Here is a 19,058-nt window from a genome sequence, read left to right on the forward strand (position 1 = left end):
TCCTCCATTCTCGGCAGCCTCTTCTGGCTTTTGATCTCTTTTGAAATAGGAGGCAGACAGGAGCATGAAAACGCTGACCCAGCCAGTTTCTTCTCCCGGGCTCTGGCTCCGTCCGGGAAGGGGTTAATCCGGCGGGTGGGGAGGGGAGTGGCGCTCACACCTTTCCCAGAGACCTCGGGCGGCGGCTGCGGTGGCGGGGCCCGGGCGGGGCGGAGGCTGGGGCCAGACTCCTGGCGAATAGCAGCTCGCAGCCGGCCCGGATTGGAGCAGCCTCATCACGCTGACCTCTGCCTGGGATGTAAACCCCACGGCCCGCCACGGGCACAGGAGAGCTCTCGGCACCTCCGGGAAAGCCGTCTCGGCCTCCCCTTCCCACCCCCTCCCCCGCTCCAGCCGCGGCCGGCCGGCCCAGCCTTGACCTCGGCGGCGGCGGTAGCGGCGACTACCAGCGGCGGCGGCGGCGGCGAAGACGCTGAGCGAGCCGGGTCGGTCGCGGGCGGGGAGCGTGCGTCGCTTCGCACAGGCTGCGAGAGGAGGGGCGGCGCGAGTCATGGCCGGGGACAGCGAGCAGACCCTGCAGAACCACCAGCAGCCCAACGGCGGCGAGCCCTTTCTGATCGGCGTGAGCGGGGGCACGGCCAGCGGCAAGGTAAGGGGTCCGCGCGCCCTACCCGCTCGGCGGGCGGCACATGTGGCGGGCGCCCGCGGGTCGTGGCAGTTGCAGCCTGCCACCGCGTGGCCCGCGCGCTCCTCGCTCCCGGACGCCGCGCTCAGGCGCCGCCAGCCTCGCGCAGGCTCCGGGCGCGGCGTTGGGGATCGGCGGGGTACTGGGACGATTGAGGGTCCCGGGTGTGGGTCCCCACTACCCTCCCCGCAGGGTTGGTGCGCTCTCTCGCCCGTTCCCCGTGGCGGCTGGGACTCGTGGTCAGGGTCCTGTGGGGGAGGGGCGAAAAGCGGATGCTTATTGTTTTGCAAGTCGGGGATGAGGATGGGGCTTTTGGGGAGGCCCCGTGCGCTCCTCCGCCTCCGTCTGGCCCTGGTCGGCTGCCCAAACCCACGGGCTGCGAGGGTGGCGGGGATGCGCGAGGTGGCGCGCCGGCTACCGGGAGCCCACCTAGGAGGTGCAGGGCTTTCCGGGAGGGAGCCAAGCTCGGTGGGCGCTGTCGCGGATGGGATGACAGCGGGGGTTGGTGTCTTTTACAGTTGGAAGAGAAAACGGGATCAGTCTTAGTGAGAAAGTTGTACTGGTTCCGTGCTCTCCGGCGTCCGGGTTGCTCTCTTTCTTTCCTTGGACCCCAGGGAAGGGGCTACCGAGTCTGACTTTCCGAGGGACCCCTCATTCTTTTTTCCCCCCCAGCAGTGACAGGCATCTTGGCTTCACCTCGGGCCTTTTCTGCAGGTGGAGAAGGGTGGAGCCCTCCCAGATGGTTCTTTCTTTACCCCCCCTCGCTGCCTTTTCAGACGTGGCTGCTGGCTCGCCTTCCGTTTAACAGCCTCCAAGTTCAGTGGGCGCTCGGGCTCCACGAGGGGCGCCGGGGGAGTGGGGGAGCTGGACGCCGCGTGCTGGGGGAGCTGGTGAGGCGGGATGGTGAGTCCCCAGGCTGGAGAGCGCGGAGCAGGAAGGCTGGGTGGCGCCATGGGACGCGCGCCACGCGCCACGAGGTTTTTTGCTTCCAGCCCTTTTCTCCTTGGCCCCTCCTCCATTTTGATTTTTTTGTATTTTCCCTTCAGGTCTGGAGTACTTTAGGCCAGTAGCCCAGACTCAGCGTTGTATCCTGTAGAACTCCGGTATCTATTAAGTTCAAGTCGTCTTTAGCTTCCATGGCTAGCACGCTGCAATGCTGTTTGGGTCCCTGAATTAGGTTATTTTCTCTTTGCTTTATAACATGTTAAATTTAAAAATATGTTCTTCACTAGTGCGTCTAGGAATGCTAGGCAAAACCCGGATGCCAGTCCTATCAGGACTCTTTTATTGGCTCGTTTTGGAATTAGCTCTGCCACCCTGTTCTCTTCCCAGTGTTCCTGCTGTAGAGATGCCTTTTCTAATTTCTTGGCTGTGTTTCCAGAGCGATGCCTGGGGTGAAGTTGGAGGTTGCCCGTTAGCCTCAAGTCCAGTTCTCTTAGTGGGGAAGAGACTTTAAACTTGCAGATGAACGGAACATTTAGAAACAATGACCTTGGTCATCCCCTAAATAATTCAGTCATCACAGAGGCCGAAATGTGACACACTGAAAAGGCGAAAACATCCTTATTCAGTGTTACTATTAAACGGCCTTCACAGTTGATATTAAGGATGGGTTTGAAGGATCACCTAGACAGCTGGAATGGGAGGGGCAGTTAGCCACTGTGGGAGTAGCCAGTTTTGTGCTGACCTGCTTCTCATCAAGGAAGAGGAGGGAACTCCCAACCAAAGAAAGGTCTCTTGGTGCAGTTTTCAAAATGAACATCTTGGGCATGTGATGGCTTGTTATGGTTAAAGAATTGTGTGTGTGTGTGTGTGTGTGTATATATATATATATATATATATAATTTTAAGACAGTGTCTCCTGGTTGCCTTGGAACTCTTTATGTAGATAGTCTGGTCTCCCTCTGGGAGATCCACCTGCCTCTGCCTCTTTAGTACTGGGATTAAAGGTGCAGGCCACTACACCAGACAGTGTATATTTTTTAAAAAACATCCCCTTGCCTGTGGTACCAGATGGAGTATGACGCCAGCCTGGACAACTTAACACTGTCTCAGAACGTTAAAAGAGGATCGGACTTCCAAAAAAATTTCTTGTGTGGTCAGTTTGTTGTAATTATCTCATAATTATTCCAGTCCTTAAGCGTTTTTCCACTAAAGATTTTGAAAGTTTCCTTCTTTCCAACTTCCTTTTTGTTTTTGAAGTCAACATGAACAAACTGGATCTCTTTCTCAAACCTGGTGCAGTAGGGGCTAGAAACAAGGCAGGTTGATACCCTATGTTCTGGTGAAAGGAAACTGGAAAAAGACAAAGGCTTTGAGATAAGCAATTTACAAGGAACTTCAGAGCCTCTAGAGGTCAACAATCGAACTACCTGTTTTAAAATTTGTGTCTTGGGGTGGTGGTGTTGTAACCCAGGAGCTTGCGGCGTGCAGAGGAGAGGAATGAGGCCGAGCTAATCATGTATGCTGGTCACAGAGTTAGTGGCAGAGCTGGGACTAGAGTGTCGGTGCTGAGACACGGAGCCATTTCACGCTGTGAAATCCAACAGGGAATGTATGGAGATAGCAAAGGGCAAACCTCTCAATACCCCTCAGCCCTATCCTATATGGATCCTCTCCCTTTCCGGTCTCTTCCTGAAGAGAAGACACTCCGCTCTTTGGAGGCCTTTTCCTTTTCCTATGGGATCACCCCCCCCCCCCCCCCCCCCCCCCCCCCCCCCCGGTCTCTATGTTGAGGCTCTCCAGAGTGCAAATATTTTATTTCAGTCTAAATTATTTTGGTCGTAGAAGGCAAAAATAGTGATTGCAGTTCCATGTATTTTAATTTTATTTATATATTTGAGAAAGGGTCTTTGTTTGTAGTTCAGCAGGCATTGAACGCTCTCTGCTCCAGGCTGGACATCTTCCCGCTTCTACCTTCCAAGCGGTAGAGTCCTTCAAGTCCTGACACTCTGCTCTGTGACACTTTCTGAGATTTGTTTTATAGATGAAGAGGAATGAGAAATTTAAACTTTTCTGGGCAGACATTGTCAGGTCATTTTAAAATTTCCCATTGGTGGTGGTGGGGGCTACAGAGATGGCTCAGCAGCTAAGGGTGCATGCTGGCTGCTCTTGCAGATGAACTGGGGTTTGACTTCTAGCGCCCAGTACTAGGAGATCTGATACCAACAGGGCATGCATGTGGCACACAGACAGACAGGCAAAAACATTCATACAGTTAACTTAATCTGGGTGTGGTGGTACGTACCCTTTGACCTGGCATTTGGGAGGCAGAGACTGGTGGATCTGTGTGTTCCAGGGCTGTGAGGGCCTACCTCAAAAAAGCAAAATTAAGAAAAAAATTAAAATGCCTTGGGGATGTGACTCCATGTTAGAACTCTTGCCTACGAAGCGTAAGGTCCTGAGCTTGATCCCCTAAACCTCAAAAGCATGAAGCCAGTCTGTAGTGGATGAGAACATTTTTTTCTGATCATTATCAAAAGCCAGACCCTTATTTCCTCCTAAGCAATGGGTTCAGGTGATAGCAAGAAATACCATTGGAAGGAGAGGCAGAAACAAAACCGACAAGCCCCGCCAGCCCTCCTGTCCAGGCCTGTACACATTCATCACTAGGTACAGTTCCCTCCCTCCCTTGAATTTTTGTCCTTGACCAATAAAGACAGCCTGAGCCCTGTCACACCTTCTCAGGTGGTCTTCCTCGTGTTACCTCTTGCTGTCACTTTCCTTTCCACATACCTTGATGTGTCTCCCACGGCTCAGACAGAGTACAGGTCAGAAACTCAATAGAGGCCCTCTGATGTCCTGGCCCGTGTATTTTGCACGTCTCAGTAAATGGCTTTCACTGATGCTGTTGCTCATGTCTTCTCTATAAGTGCTTTAGACAGGTGCCTTTCTAGAAGAGACAGAAGTCTTGGCTTGGGGACACAGGTGGGGCTGGGATCCAGTTCTTCGGTGCTTTTCTGCAAGCTGTGACCACCCCTCGAAGGTATTTTTAGGGAGGCTAGGCTGTGAGTAATACCTGACAAGTGGTCTCCATTGAGGTGTGGGCCGATTGCTCGGCTCAGCTTGCCTGTGAGTCAGCATCTGCTTTTGGACTGCTTTAGAAGGCTGAGGGACCGTGTCATCGCTGCTTCTGCTGCCCCATTCCTGGAACCTCAGCTGCTCCGCTTCTACTCTTTCTGGGTGCAGGCTTTGTCCCCCCGGGCTGTTTCTTTGAGCAAGCACTGTGTGTGTTTTCTGTCGCCCCAAATTGCTGCCTTGGTCTTGGTAAGGCTCTGGTGCTGGCTGCCAGCCTCATGCTCTGACGGTCATTGCCACTAGGAATGCCATGCCTTTTCCCAGGGAGGTCCTCACTGTTGCTCCTCTTCACATTCTTCATTTAGTTCAGTGCACGCATCCAGCGTGTGCAATGAAGAAGCCTGCCCCAGCATCTCCTCTTCCCGGCTGCCTTCCCTCCCTCAGGAAGCCCTTCCTTTATTTGACCGAGTGTCTTTGAAATGTCCTTTCTGTGGCTCACCCCGTGCTCATCTAACTCATCTTGGTATATAGGGTGTGCTTAGGTCTTGGGTAGAATCTTGTTTTAAATTTTAAAAGTGATTACTTTATTGTGTGCTGGTAGCTAGCCTGCTCGTGTGTACAGACATGGTGGGCGGAGGGAACCAACCCCTGTGAGTTAGTTCTCAGAGTTAGCTTTATCATCTGCCCTGATTTAGACAGCTTGCCTTTGGGAAGTCCAGTGAAAGTGTGAGATGTGACCTCTGGCTGGTGGGGTCTGTGATGGGTGAAACTGTTCAAGATCTTTTAGGGTGTCTCAATATTTTAAATCAATAACAATATCTGAAGGTGTACTTATAGTTAGTGTATTATACTTTTCTTGCCCTTTAAGTCATTTTTATCAGCTTTATCATTAGTTCATCAAATTTAATTATATATGTGTAAATTAAGTGTGCCCCATGTTTTTATGAACTGACAGAATAGGAATTATGAAACGATGGAATTGGTGTGAAGACATTCAGAAATGTTTCTTTAGTGTAGAGAGCCTTTGGTTCTTTTCTTTTTTTTCCTATAGACAGCTTCTTCATGTAGCTCTGGCCTCAGGGAACTCATTTTGTAGACCAGGCTGACCCTGAATTCACAGAGATTCGCCTGCCTCTGCCTCCTGAGTGCTGGTGTTAAAGGCCTGTGCCATCATCACCTGGCACTTTTGGTTCTTATTAAAATATTTGTAATTGAAACCGGACAGTAGTGGCGCACACCTTTAATCCCAGCGCTTGGGAGGCAGAGGCAGGCGGATCTCTGAGTTCGAGGCCAGCCTGGTCTACAAGAGCTAGTTCCAGGACAGGAACCAAATATACAGAGAAACCCTGTCTTGAAAAAAAAAAAGGTGATTGATGTGTGTCTTTGGTACTGTGAGATGCCTCAATGGGTAATGTTTGACAAACTGAGTTTGGGTTCTGGAACTCACATGGTAGAAGAGAACTGACTCCCAAAAGGTATCTTCTGACCTTCACATGTATACAGTAACACACACACACACACACACACACACACACTTTTTTGAGACAAGGCTGGGATTAAAGGCGTGTGCCATCATTGCATGGCACATGCGTGTATTTTTTAAAATGTCTTTTAAAAAATACCTGAATGTTAGGTGAAACTGAGGAAGTTATTTTATTCTAATTTGAGTGAGTACAGGTATGCTAATGTCATGCATGGCCTGTATGTAGAGGTAGAAGATGACATTCTTGGGAATCAGTTTTCTTCACCTTCTACCAGCTGTGATCTGGGGATTGAGCTTAAGTCCTCAAGCCTTCTACCTGCTGAGCCATCTTTTTGGTCTCCTGTCTGTCTTTCTGTCTGTCTGTCTATCATCTGTTTGAGTTAGAGGCTCATGTATTCCAGGCTGGCTTAGCTAGGACTAGCTGTGTGAGGATGATGCTAAATTTAGGATCCTCCCTCCAGCTCCTGGGTGCTGGCCTTACAGGCTGTGCTACCATACTTCCATGTTTTATGTGGTGCTGGGATAGAACTCAGGGCTTGGTGCATACTATGCAAGCGCTCTATATCCCTAGGCCAAATCATGTTTAATATTCAGTGATTCTTAGGTAGGTGACTTGGTGACATTAATTTAGAAGTTGAGTATTTGAAACTATTGAGTGTTTTGAATATTGACTTAATGACTGTCATTAACTCTGCAGACATCCAAGTCAAAGAAAGTCCTTTTAACAATGGGAGGCATGCTGGGAAGTCAGAGGACAGCTTTTCCCTATTCCATTGTGGGTCCTGGGCCTTGAATTCAGGCCTTTGCAGCAAGTGTTTTGACCAAATGAATTTTGATGGCCCCTTTTTTTCCCCCTTCGAGACAGGGTTTCACTGTGTAGTTGTGCTGTCCTGGAACTCATTCATTCTGTAGACTGACCAGGCTGGCCTTGAACCCTGAGAGCCTCTCGCCTCTAAGTGAGTGAGATTAAAAGCTTGCCTGCATTCCTACACACAGCCACAATCTGTTTGTTTGTTTGTTTTAAAGATTTATTTACTGTGTTAAGTGTTTTCCCGGCATGTGTGCCTGCTTGCCAGGAGAGGGTATCTAGATCTCATTACAGATGGTTGTGAGCTACCGTGTGGTTGCTGGGAATTGAACTCAGGACCTCTGGAAGAGTAGTGCTCTGAGCCATCTCTCCACCTCCCCCTCCACTCTCCCCCCTACATTTTTTGTTTGTTTGTTTTTGTTTATAGGAAAAGTCCACAAGGGGCTGTAAATGGCTCTGTTGTGTGGGACGGTTTCCCTAGGATGTATTTTCCCTAGCCGGAGGTGATAGCTCAGTTATCCGGTTATCCGGTTCTAATTGCCCTAACAGTTGACTGATTGTATAACCTTGAGTGTTTGCTCCAGACCCGCTTGCAGCTTTGCCTAGTTACTTCTTCCAACAGTTTGGCTGTTGCTGTGGTTGAACATGGACCTCCTAAGCCGAGCATGCACTCCCACCGAACTACCCTCCAGACCCTGTTCAGCATCTTGACCCTGTTTGCCTTGGCTGTGACTGGAAGATGTGGTCAGTGCTGTTCACGCTTGTGTGTTCTACTGGGAAGGGGTCCCTTTTCTGGAAGGGGCTGCTGGCATATCCAAGTCACGTGCTTAGAGTGGATGCACTTGCTTGACATCTTAGAAAACGGATACAACAAGCTGGAGAGTGACTTGGAGGTTCCCCCAAGTCGTCCGTATTGTTTAGGTGAAGGGTTACTTATAGGAACTGGATCTTCAGCCCAAGAGATTCTGACTAGAGAGGCCCAAACAATTATCTTCTAGGAAAAGGTAGGCCTGCCTTGCTTGGAGAAAGCCCACCTGCTGTAGTCAGTTTGGGGGCCTCAGCAGGTGCCGATTGGAACTGGGCCCTGCTGAGCAGTTACACTGTGGGAGAACTGGTGGGGTTGTTTATTTTTTTTTTGTTTTTTTTTCTTTTTCTCCTACACAAATACACACCATCTCCCCTCCTCACCCCCTACCCCAAAGACAGGGTTTCTCTGTGTAGCCTTGGTTGTCAGGAACTCTCTGTAGACAGGCTGGCCTCGAATTCACAGAGGTGCGCCTGCTTCTGGGATATATGCAGATCATATTTAGGGGTGCAAAGATGTTTGCAGAGGGTGTCACATTTCCTGGAGCTGTGTAGGTGCTGGGGATGAAACCCTGCGCCCCTCTCTGCAGTAAGCAATTGCTGAGCCCTCCAGCCCCACCATCACAAATCTATTAGAAGAGAAAACACTGCGTGTTCACAGTTTACACTGGCTTTGTGCTCCTTTCAACAAAAAAGGACATTTTAAGCCGGGCGGTGGTGGCGCACGCCTTTAATCCCAGCACTCGGGAGGCAGAGACAGGCGGATCTCTGTGAGTTCGAGACCAGCCTGGTCTACAAAGGGAGTTCCAGGACAGGCTCCAAAGCTACAGAGAAACCCTGTCTCGAAAAACCAAAAAAAAAAAAAAAAAACAAAAACAAAAAAAAAGGACATTTTAAATAGCAGTGTCTAGGATCTTCACAGTTTATAATATATATAATTATATATCATCTGTCCTGAAGGAATGGTGATCATCCAAAGGAGACAATACAAAATGACATACGGCTTTATGCGGTGTGGTTTTACAGTCTCTCTGGTCCAGTGAAGGCATGCCTGGTTCTCCAGAAACACCCCAAACTTAGCAGATAAAAGGCTATCAGTTTCAGCCTGGCATAGTGGTGCACACCTATATTTATTTATTGGTTATTCAAGTCAGGCTTTCCCAGTACTTTGGAACCAGTCCTGGAACTTGCTCTGTAGCTCAGGCTGGCCTTGTACTCAGAGATCTACCTGCCTCTGCCTCCCCAGTGCTGGGGTCACTGTCTGACCCATTTATTTATTTGTTAGTTTATTGGCAAGTGCCACCATTGCCTGGTTTATATATTTATTGTGGTGCACACCTTTAATCCCATCACTAGGGAGGCAGAAGCAGGTGGATTTCTATGAGTTCGAGGCCAGCTTGGTTTACCTAGTGAGTTTCATGACAGCCAGAACTGTATAATAGATAGACCCTGTCTCAGCAACTCTCCTCCCACAATGAATGAATGAATGAATGAATGAATGAATCAGTAAAAGGCTTGTGATGGTGTTGGTAATGAGTACTTCTCTCTAGAACTCAGAACTCGGGGTTGGAACTTGGGCTGCAGGTAGCCTACAGCATCTATGTGGCTCACATATCCACCCCTGCTAACAGTGTGTGGGGAGCTAGATATGACGGCTCTCTCAGAAGAGATCTTGTGCTTCTCTTGTAGATTGTCTGCGGGGACTTCGGTATTTTTCCAGATGTCCCATTTTGGGAAAAAGACTGGTTCTGGAGCCTTGCTGTATCTGGTGGCTTATTGATTGTTCTCAGGTCAACGTGCCTGAGAACACATTTGATTAGTTCGTGGCTGCAGTTTGCCCACACCTCTCTTGTGGGGAAAGCAAACATTTGAGAGCCGAACAGTATGGAACAATATACCCTATTTGAATGGGGGAGGCTTTTGAACACTGCTCTGGAGGAAGTGCCAGCCACAGGACCTTCCCTGTCTGATGCCCCAAGACACTCTGGAGCTGGGATGATCTTTGCCTCCTGAGTGAATGCAGGGGAGACTTGTACACACACATTGTTTCCCGGGGATTGCTTGTTGGTGCAGCAGGGCAGTGTGAGATTTGAGGTCTTTCATTGGAGGAGAGGTTTATGGTGTCTCTGAATCAGATAGTGTGGAGACCCCCCAGGCTCTTTGCACTAAGGTTTTCAGGTGAGGTTGGTGCTCCTGACTTGGTGGAGCAGGGAGCATAGCTTTAGTCAGGCTTGCTTTCTTTCCTGGCCTGGCCTGACCCATTTTAATCTGTTTCTTCTGAACCCATCCCTGCATCTGTGAAGAGGAGATAAGGTCTGAGTTGTTCGGAATAAGTGAGAAAACCATGTCTGAACTGGGGTCAGGCCCCCCCCCCCCCACTCCTCCCCCATTCACATTCTAGAGGATGTGCACTGTTGGAATAGCCTCTTTGAAGAGTGTGCTTTGTTGAAAGCATTCCCAGTGTTTGTTTAATTGGGGAATACTTTTAATGATGTGTTTGTTGACCTATGTTCACATTGTTGAATGACCAAGCCCAGTAACCAATAGATCTGTCACCTTGCTGTTTTGATGTGAAAACACTTAAAATCTAAACTAAGGGGCATGGCCTGGGGTGCCTGGAGTGGGGTGCAGAGTGCAAGGAGGTTCTTCTAGTTAAAGCCTTGTAACTCACTATTGTGATGTTCACGATGTTCATAACTTAGGGCGCTTGCCCATCTCTTGGTCAGGCGCAGAGAGAGCTAGCCGTCAAGCATCTTCCAGAGTGGACTTCTCTCCCGGCTCCTTCCTTCAGTCTCTCTCCTTTCCTCCTTCCTTTTTCTCTTCACTCCTCATGTCTCATGTATCCCAAGCTGACTTTGAACTTGCTGTGCAGCCCAGTGTGACCTGGGCTCCTGATCCTCTTGCCTCCCTCCCCTCATTGACACTGTCGCAGTAACTTTTCTATTGTGATAAAACCCCATGGCCAAGGCTGTTTATAGAAGAGGTTTGTCTGGGCTTACAGTCCCAGAGGGTGAGTGCCGTAAGGGATGGCAAAGACAGCATGACAAGGCACGCAGCAGACATGGCGGCTGGAGCTGGCAGCTGAGAACTGAGCTCCTCTCTCAGGCCAAAAGCAGAAGTAGAGAGCTAACTGGGAATGACGCCTGGCATCGCAACCTCAGAGCCGGGCCCTAGCAGCTGTACTTCCTCAGCAGGGCCGCCCATACTTCTTGACTGCTCAAACAGCGCCACCAAGTATTCATATGTCAGACTGGAGGTGGGGGGTGACAACGACATTTTAGTTCAGGTCACCACAGCCATCTGAGCTGGTTTGTACAGTGCTAGGGATACAACCCAGGGCCTCGTGGATTCTTTGCTATGCCTTAGGTGGGCCTTTTAAAATTTGATTTAGTTACTTTTATTATTTTGGTGCAAAGTCTTACTATGTAGCCCAGGTCAACTCCGCCTCCCAGGTGCTGGGATTGCAGGCACGCGTCATCATGCCCCAGAGGCATCTTTCAAACACATTTCTAACAACTTCAGATTGGAAACTGAACATTTTATTGCCTGTGAGTGTGAGTGCTTGTGTAGAGAGGGCAGAGAACGACATTGTGGAATTGCTTCTGCTCTTTCACTTTCACGAGGGGTCCGAGCATCATGTTGAATTAGGCTTTTGTGGCAAACGCTTGCACCCGCTGAGCTGTTGTCCCTAGCAACTTGAATTAAATGAGTAGTTAGGGGAAGACAAAGTTTAACATTCTCTTTAAAAGTTATTTTAATTAGAAACAGAACAACACAGTATACCCGCTTACAGGTTTGTTTAAACGTAAATTATCACAAACTGAACCCACCTGTATTAAGTGCCATGATGGAGGTGGGTCTTGTATCTTATCTGTTGCTTTCATTGGTTAACTAATAAAGAAAACTGCTTGGCCTGATAGGACAGAAAATTAGGTAGGCGGAGTAGACAGAACAGAATGCTGGGAGAAAAAAGCCGAGTCAAGTAGTCGCCATGATTCTCCCACTCCAGACAGACGCAGGTTAAGATCTTCCCTGGTAAGCTACCTCGTGGGCTAAACAGATTATTAAAAATGGGTTAGATCAATATGTAAGAGCTAGCCAATAAGAGGCTGGAACTAATGGGCCAGGCAGTGTTTAAAATAATACAGTTTCCGTGTAATTATTTCGGGGCATAAGCTAGCCATGTGGGCGGCTGGGTGCCGAGGATGCAGCCCTGCCACTCTTATTTCAACAGTACCAGCCAGCCATCAACAGCCCCTCAGCACCCTCTCCCCATGCCCTAGTCACTACCACTTCTGTGAATGATTTCTTGAATCCCCCTCCCCCCAGGAGCAGTGTTTAACTGCTACAATCTACAGAGGTCTGTGTAACTCAGACACTAAAGTGTTCCTACATACAGGAAAGACACAGATACCAAGTCAGGTTAATATTACTGGCTGCTCTTCCAGGGGACCCATGCTTAGTTCCCAGTGCACACAGTGACTAACACCCATGTGTAACTCTAGTTCCAGGCATGCTAGCACACCCTTCAGGTCTCCAAGAATATCAGTTATGCACGTGGTGCACGTTCAAGCAGGCAAGACACTTAAATGTCAAATGCCCATAAAAAATAAAAGTGAAAATTAAGTATGTTTTTGAGACAGGGTCTCACTATGTCCCGGAACTCTCTGTAGACCAGGCTGGCTTCAGACTCAGATCCGCCTGCCTCTGCTGCCTGAGTGCTGGGATTAAAGACGTGTGCCTCCATGCCCAGCTTGATATTTGTCTCTTTATGGGAAGAAAGTTTCCATGTGTGAACGTGGTGTGAGCATGTTGTGAGCCAGGTGTGGTGGTTCACATCACCTGTAGTCCTCGTACTGTGTATGTGGAGCCATGGCTGTGCGGGCTAAGCCTTGGCATATATGGCAAGACCCTGCTGCAAACAACAAAACCACAATGGCTCTGTGAAGCTTTCGCTCCTTCATACTCCTAAAGGGAGAGGGCGCTTCTTCCTCAGCCAGGTGCTCTTCATTTGGCAAATATGATTTGAATGTTGATCGTGTGCTGGGGTTCTCTAGGGTATTAGGGCATCGCAGTGCCCGAGAGAACGGCTCTGGCCCCAGGGATCCTGGCTCCAAGTCATCCGTGTTGAATCCAGCATATGGTTTAATTCCTGGTCGTTGGGTAGGTGCTTCGTGAGCATCTGTTAAGCGGAACTAGGTGGGACCCCTTAAGTCGTTTGTATCTATAGAACATTGTACCTGTGATATTGAGATTTCAGGATTTTGGGTGTGGGTTCATGCCTTGCATCCTTGACCTCTTGCATGGAGCTGGCTTCACTGACTGAGAGAGTGATGAGTGCCACACGTGAGTGGCAGTCAGTGCTGGGCAGGTCAAGAGGAGCTGGAGAGTTCATGGCTGTGGGGAAGCTTTTCTAGCTGGATTCGAATATAATCACCCAGTCTCTGGGTCCTGCTAAAGCCGTTGGTTCCTAACCACGCCTTTCTGTATGATATGACTGCTATTGACCCTGGGAAGTGTCTCTGGGCTCTAACTCCCGGCTGCAGGCTGCATGCCAGCTACTGCCTCTCGCTGTTCTCTCTTGTTGTCTCATGTATTCATTCTTCCTGGGTATGGGTCCTGCCTCAGACGCTCATTGGCTCACCACTTTTCTCCCTGTCTAGAGTCTGTATTCTCATTTGTCAGTGATGGACTGGTCAGTTATTTCTTGTCCCAAGCCTTTTCTCATTTATTCAGCTGTTACCCTGCGTTGCTGCTCTATGCATGAGAAGTGGGATCCTGCTAATTTTTGCCGGGCTTCCTTACCACAGACTCACTGTCCCATCTACACATTCTCTCCAGACACGAACGGGAGGACACTTGGCTCTCCCCTCCATCAGTCTGCAAATCCATGTCCTTCCACATCCATCCAGCCCGCCCATTCCATCAGTTCCACTTGGACTCGTACCCTGCTCCCATCGTTTCCGGACAGCATGACTCTCCAGTGGCTCACTTCCCAGCCGGCAGCCTGGACTACCTCCAGAACATTCTCCACATTGCTGCTGGAGTGATCTTTACACAAATGCAGCTCTGACCCTGCCCGTCACTCCCCGGGCATTCTTTGTGGTTCTCAGTCTCCCCTCTCGCCCTCAGCATTTCCTCCCCACTAAGCCGTAATTGTAGTCTCTTTACCGTCTGTCCTTTTGCACACACCACACCTGTCCTTTCCCACCCTGATTGCCAGCTCACCTCCACACCTGTGTGTTCTACATTCCGCCTCCTCTCTCTCCCAGCTGGGTACTTGTATTCATCTCTTAGAGTCCACGTCAGCTGTTCTTCCCTTGCTTGAGTCTGCCACTCCACTCAAGTCTGAAAGGGGATTCCTTTCTTAGGGGTTTCCTTCCTCTGGCCAGCTAATTTTCTCAGCAGAAAGTTGGAGTGTGCCCTCTCATGTCTGTATGGGGTAGCCAGTGCTTGGGCACCTGAGAGTGTATTCAGGTGTCCCTTCTTGTTTTATGTGGAGTGTGTCTGCCCCTACCCCCATTCTGACTCTCAAATTAGAGATCTGAGAAGTTAGTCTCACATGCCAGTTCTCGGAAAAGCCAGATTTAAACGGACCCCGTGTCTGCAGCAGAAGCCATAGCTCTTCTGTTGAGGACTTGGGCAGATGGTTGAGTTTCAGGAAGTTGTTGGCTCTTGTTTTTTTTGAGGTGTGGCACAACCTTTGACTTTATTACAAAGAATAACCTTCTCCTGGTGTACTCCTGTCTCTCCCCCCACCCAACACACACAGGGTTTCAGCTCTAGCTGCTGGAACTCCTTTGTAGACCAGGCTGGTCTTGAACTCGGAGAGATCCGTCTGCCTCCGCCTTCAGAGTGCTGGGTTTAAAGACATGTGACACCATACCTGGCTTGTTTTCACTTTTAAAATACACTTTATTTCTATTTGAAACACACACACACACACACACACACACACACACACACACACCCCATGATATCTCATGCTTTTAAGCAGCGCTTGGGAAACAGGGAGGCAGATCCATCTCCATCCGTGTGAGTTCAATGCCAGTTTGCTCTACACGGGAAGCTTCAGACCAGCCAAGGCTATATATATATAGTGAGATCCTGTCTCAACAAAACTATAAAGTAATAGAGCAAATCTCCAGACAACAACAGTGAAACTTAAACACCACAATTTCTTCCTCTTTTCTTAAAAACATAAAGTTCATGGCTTTTTAAAATTATGTGGTGCATTTTGTTTGTTTGTTTGTTTGTTTCTTTTTTAAGACGGTTTTTGTGTAACCCTGACTGCTCTGGAACTCATTCTGTAGAGCAGGCTGACTTTGAACTCAGAGATCCGCCTGCCTCTGCTACCCTACTGCTGGATTACCATCACACTGCTTAGGATTATGTTTTGTATCTGTGGTGTGAGTGTGTGCGTGCACACGCGTGTTTGCTCATGTGCCAGCATGAAGATGGAGTTCAGAGGATAACTTGGAGGAGTAGGTTCTCTCCTACCATGTGTGTCCTGGAGATCAAACTCAAGCTAGGCTTAGCAGCGCGGGCCTTTTCCTACTGCACCATCTTCCAGCCTATCTGGTTTCTTTTTAATCTCAGGAACCCCATGCTCTTGTAAAGCCCTGACCTAGAGAAAAGCTGTGAAGTCCTCTTACCACTCTGTCTTTAATTTTCCTTCTCTCACTGACACTACCTAAAGTTCCTAATTTTTGTTTATTGTCCCTTTCCTTTTCCTAAATATGCCCTGATTATAATAGTATTTATTTCCTGAGCCCTTACTGTGCTGTCTTAGGTGTAACATCTGCGAACTCCATAACCTCCCTAAGCCCCGGGAGGAGAATTGCTGTACCGATCCCCAGTTTTCAGAGTTCAGTAACCACCACCAAGTCCCATAGTGAATGTGGTGCCGGATCCAAAGCTGTCTGGCCTAGCCAGTGTAGTTCTGAGCTCCCTCATAGCTGACACCAGATTCAGAATGAACAGGAGAATACCACAAGCGGAAGGCAAAACTAGGAACCTTCAGCACTGGGAATTGGCCATGTAAGAAGGAGTGTGTGTTTGATCTCTGTTCATTCAGCTCAGAACTCACAAGTCTCTAATGTGTGGAAATATCAGGAGAATCTTTTTTTTTCTTATAGTTTTTGGTCTTTGGCTACACCCTGCTGTCCCTGTACCTGTCACAGAGTCCGTGTTCATAATTATCACTTCGCTGTGACCAAAAAAGAAAAAAAAAAGTACACAAAATGAACTCAAAGGAGACTGATTTTGGCATGCATCCTCAGACCATGGCCTCTGGAGTCTGTTACAGGCAGGGCCCATGGCAAGGCAAGAGCATCAAGGGAGAGATTGCATACTGGTGTGAAGAGCTGCTTCCTTCTTAATAACCAGGAAGTGGAGGGGATGATCGGCATCAAGATGGAGTCACAATGACACCCCCTGACCTACGTATTCTTTATCTACCTCCTAGGTTTTTAAAGGTTTCCCGCCCCCAGGATCTTATGGCTGGTCTAGATCCTATGATCCTCCTGCATCCACTGGCCAGCTTATGTGGCGGGTTAGTGGGGTTTGAGATAGTCTCACGTTTCTCAGTCTGACCTTGAACTCACTACACAGCAGAAGGATGACCTCGGTTTTCTTGTGCTGGGTGTGCACCACTATACTCAATTGTAGGTTTGTACCTTTCCATATCACAGTTTATAGGCTGCTCAGAATGGAACTGGGCTTGGCGTACGATATATTCTGCCCACTGACTGAGCTATATCCCCAGCCCATACCTTCTACATTTTTCTGTCATCCCAGTAGATTATCAAAATTGAAGAATTAATCTGGGCTAGGCCTGGTGGCACAGGCCTTTCACCTCAGAAGAAGTGGGTGGATCCCTGTGAGTACTGAGGCCAGCAGGTCTACATAGAGTCCCAGGTTAACCAGGGCTTCACAGTGAGACCCAGTCCTAAAGAAACAAAGGCAAGCGGGGCATAGTGGAGGATGCCTTTATTCTCAGCACTCAGGAGGCAGAGGCAGAGGCAGAGGCAGGTAGATCTCTGTGAGTCTGAGGCCAACCTGGTCTACAGAGTGAGTTCCAGGACAACCAAAGATACAGAGAAACCCTGTCTCGAAAAAAAAAAAAAAAAAAAAAAACAAAGCAAGCAAAAACCCAAACCAAAACAGCAATAATATGATCAGCTTCTTTAGGATCTTCCCATCTTGAGGTCTCCAGGGAGGGGAAAGGAGGTAAACGCTGAGTTGGTCACCATGATTGGGGCTGTAATCAGTCATGCCTGTAAAAACTTCCATAAAACCCAGCAGGACAACGTTCAGACTGGCTGTTGGATAACTGAACGAGCAGAGATGTTGGAGGGAGGCACTCAAGCAGTGTTCGAATGCACCCTGTGCACTTCTCTGTCTGGCTTTTCAGATGGTCTATAGTGGTGAACACTGGAGTGTCCCCAACAAGTTATCCTACCCAAGTAAGGGAGTAAGGAAGCCCCATAGTATAGCCCCTGGGTCAGAAGCACAGGCCATGCAAGTTAGGGCTTGACTTGAGCATCCGAGGTGGAGGAAGTCTCACGGGCCCAAGTCCTTAAACTGCTGATGTGATTCTGTCTCCGGGTTGGTTTCATGAAGGCAGAGTTCATTGCAGTGCACCCAGCTGGTCCAGTGGAGAGTTGAGCAAAGAGGAAATACTCTATAGGGAGTCCGGGGGGGGGGGCACCAGGGCGTTAGACCTCAGAGGCTTTCCTCATTGGGTCCTTTCATTTCAGCCGGCTCCCACCATGTATTTGGATCTTCCTTCATCCTGAGTGCTAGGATTATAGGTGTGTACCACCACCCCCCTGTGTACCGCTAGGGTCAAACCCAGGGCTTCTTATGTGTTAGGCAAGCACTCTTAGCAACCGAGCTGCATTCTTAGTCTTTGTTTTGTTTTTTAAGTCTTACTACATTGCCCAGTCTGGTCTTGAACTCCTACTTCAGCCTTCTGAGTACCAGCCTGCCAAGGTAGATATAGTACATCTGTAGGGGAAAAATTATCAACCCTGGAAAACACATTTTCTCTTCCTCTTCCTCCTTCTCCCTTTTTCCTTTTTCTCTTCCTACTTCTTCCCTGAGGAATCCTGTCCCTTGAGATAGGACATTGTCTTGACTATGCAGCTATCAGCTAGATCCTAACTTGTTTTACATAAACTATATGTCAGTTTCCTTGAAATTTGGAAAGCGTTTTGGCCTCACCAGAAAAATCCTGTCGGGCGCACTGCTGCAGGTGTCCACACTCACCCGTGTTCTGTTGGTTCTGACAGGAATGTGGTTACCCTGTGAGGAGAGTTAATGTCTAGAATAGCTAGGGTATCCCTTCTGGAAATTTGAACATCCATGTTATTGACTGTTGGTCCATTTCCTATTGTCATAAGCAAATGCCTGAGAGCAGGCAATGTGCAAAGAGAAGGGCTTATTTCCCTTGCTGCTTTGAGGCTGAAAGTTCCAGGCTGAGTGACCACCATCAGTTTGGTCACTGATGAGGGCCTCATGGCTGATGGTGCCACGGTGAAAGCTTGTGTGAGAGACAGGAAATCAAAGAGGAGAGAAGGTACTAGGCTTTCTCTCTGTTCATATATTCTCACAGGCATTAACTACTGCAATCACTTGTGAGAACAAATGCCACTGCCAACTGTAGATCCCACCTCTTGTAGGCCCCACCACCTCCCAGTGCTGTGCTCCTCAGGGCCCAGCCTCCACCACCTGCGGACAAACCGTCTCTAAACCAGAGCTCTGCTGACAGCACCTGGGAGGGGACTGGCCCTGCACTTGTTTTATTTTCTACTGCTGCCACAGCCGTGTATGCATGCACATCCTTAATAATTCAGTGACAATGGAGAGGGGTGAGATGCTTGGGCAAACATTCTTGCTACTGGGCCCCCCATGGTGGAAGGGAAATTGACTCTTGAAAGATGTCCTGACCTCCAAGCGCATCCTCTGGCACCTATATATACCCCTCACATAGATAAATAACTGATTATTTATTAAAACAAAAAGGATTACTTTTGTAATTACAAAAAAGGAATGTGTGTACCACTCATCCCAAATTATAAGGAGGCTTGAACATTTGATTGCAGCCTGCCCAGTCTAAAATCCATCTCAAGGGATCTGAGCTGATGCTCTGTTGCTGGTAGAGACACCATGACCATGAACTCTTAGGAAGGAAAAGATTTAATTGGGCACGATTTACTGTTTCAGAGGCTGTTCCATTATCGTCATGTCTGGAGGCA

The 19,058-nt window shown here is 48.8% G+C and overlaps 1 protein-coding gene across 1 annotated transcript in view; it reads left to right on the forward strand.

The window, feature by feature from the left end:
• The first annotated feature begins 205 nt into the window (after nucleotides 1–205).
• The window catches only part of Uck2 (uridine-cytidine kinase 2), a 68,505-nt gene continuing 49,652 nt past the window's right edge, over nucleotides 206–19,058 (forward strand). The window contains exon 1 of the mRNA XM_041662688.1: nucleotides 206–649. Within this exon, the coding sequence (XP_041518622.1) occupies nucleotides 551–649 (99 nt within the window). The 5' untranslated portion in view covers nucleotides 206–550. The remainder of the gene's footprint in view (nucleotides 650–19,058) is intronic.

The sequence above is a fragment of the Microtus oregoni genome, unplaced genomic scaffold, assembly GCF_018167655.1.
Source record: "Microtus oregoni isolate MIOR12 unplaced genomic scaffold, Mior012 000013F_ref0000133, whole genome shotgun sequence".
NCBI classification, from domain to species: Eukaryota; Metazoa; Chordata; class Mammalia; order Rodentia; family Cricetidae; genus Microtus; species Microtus oregoni.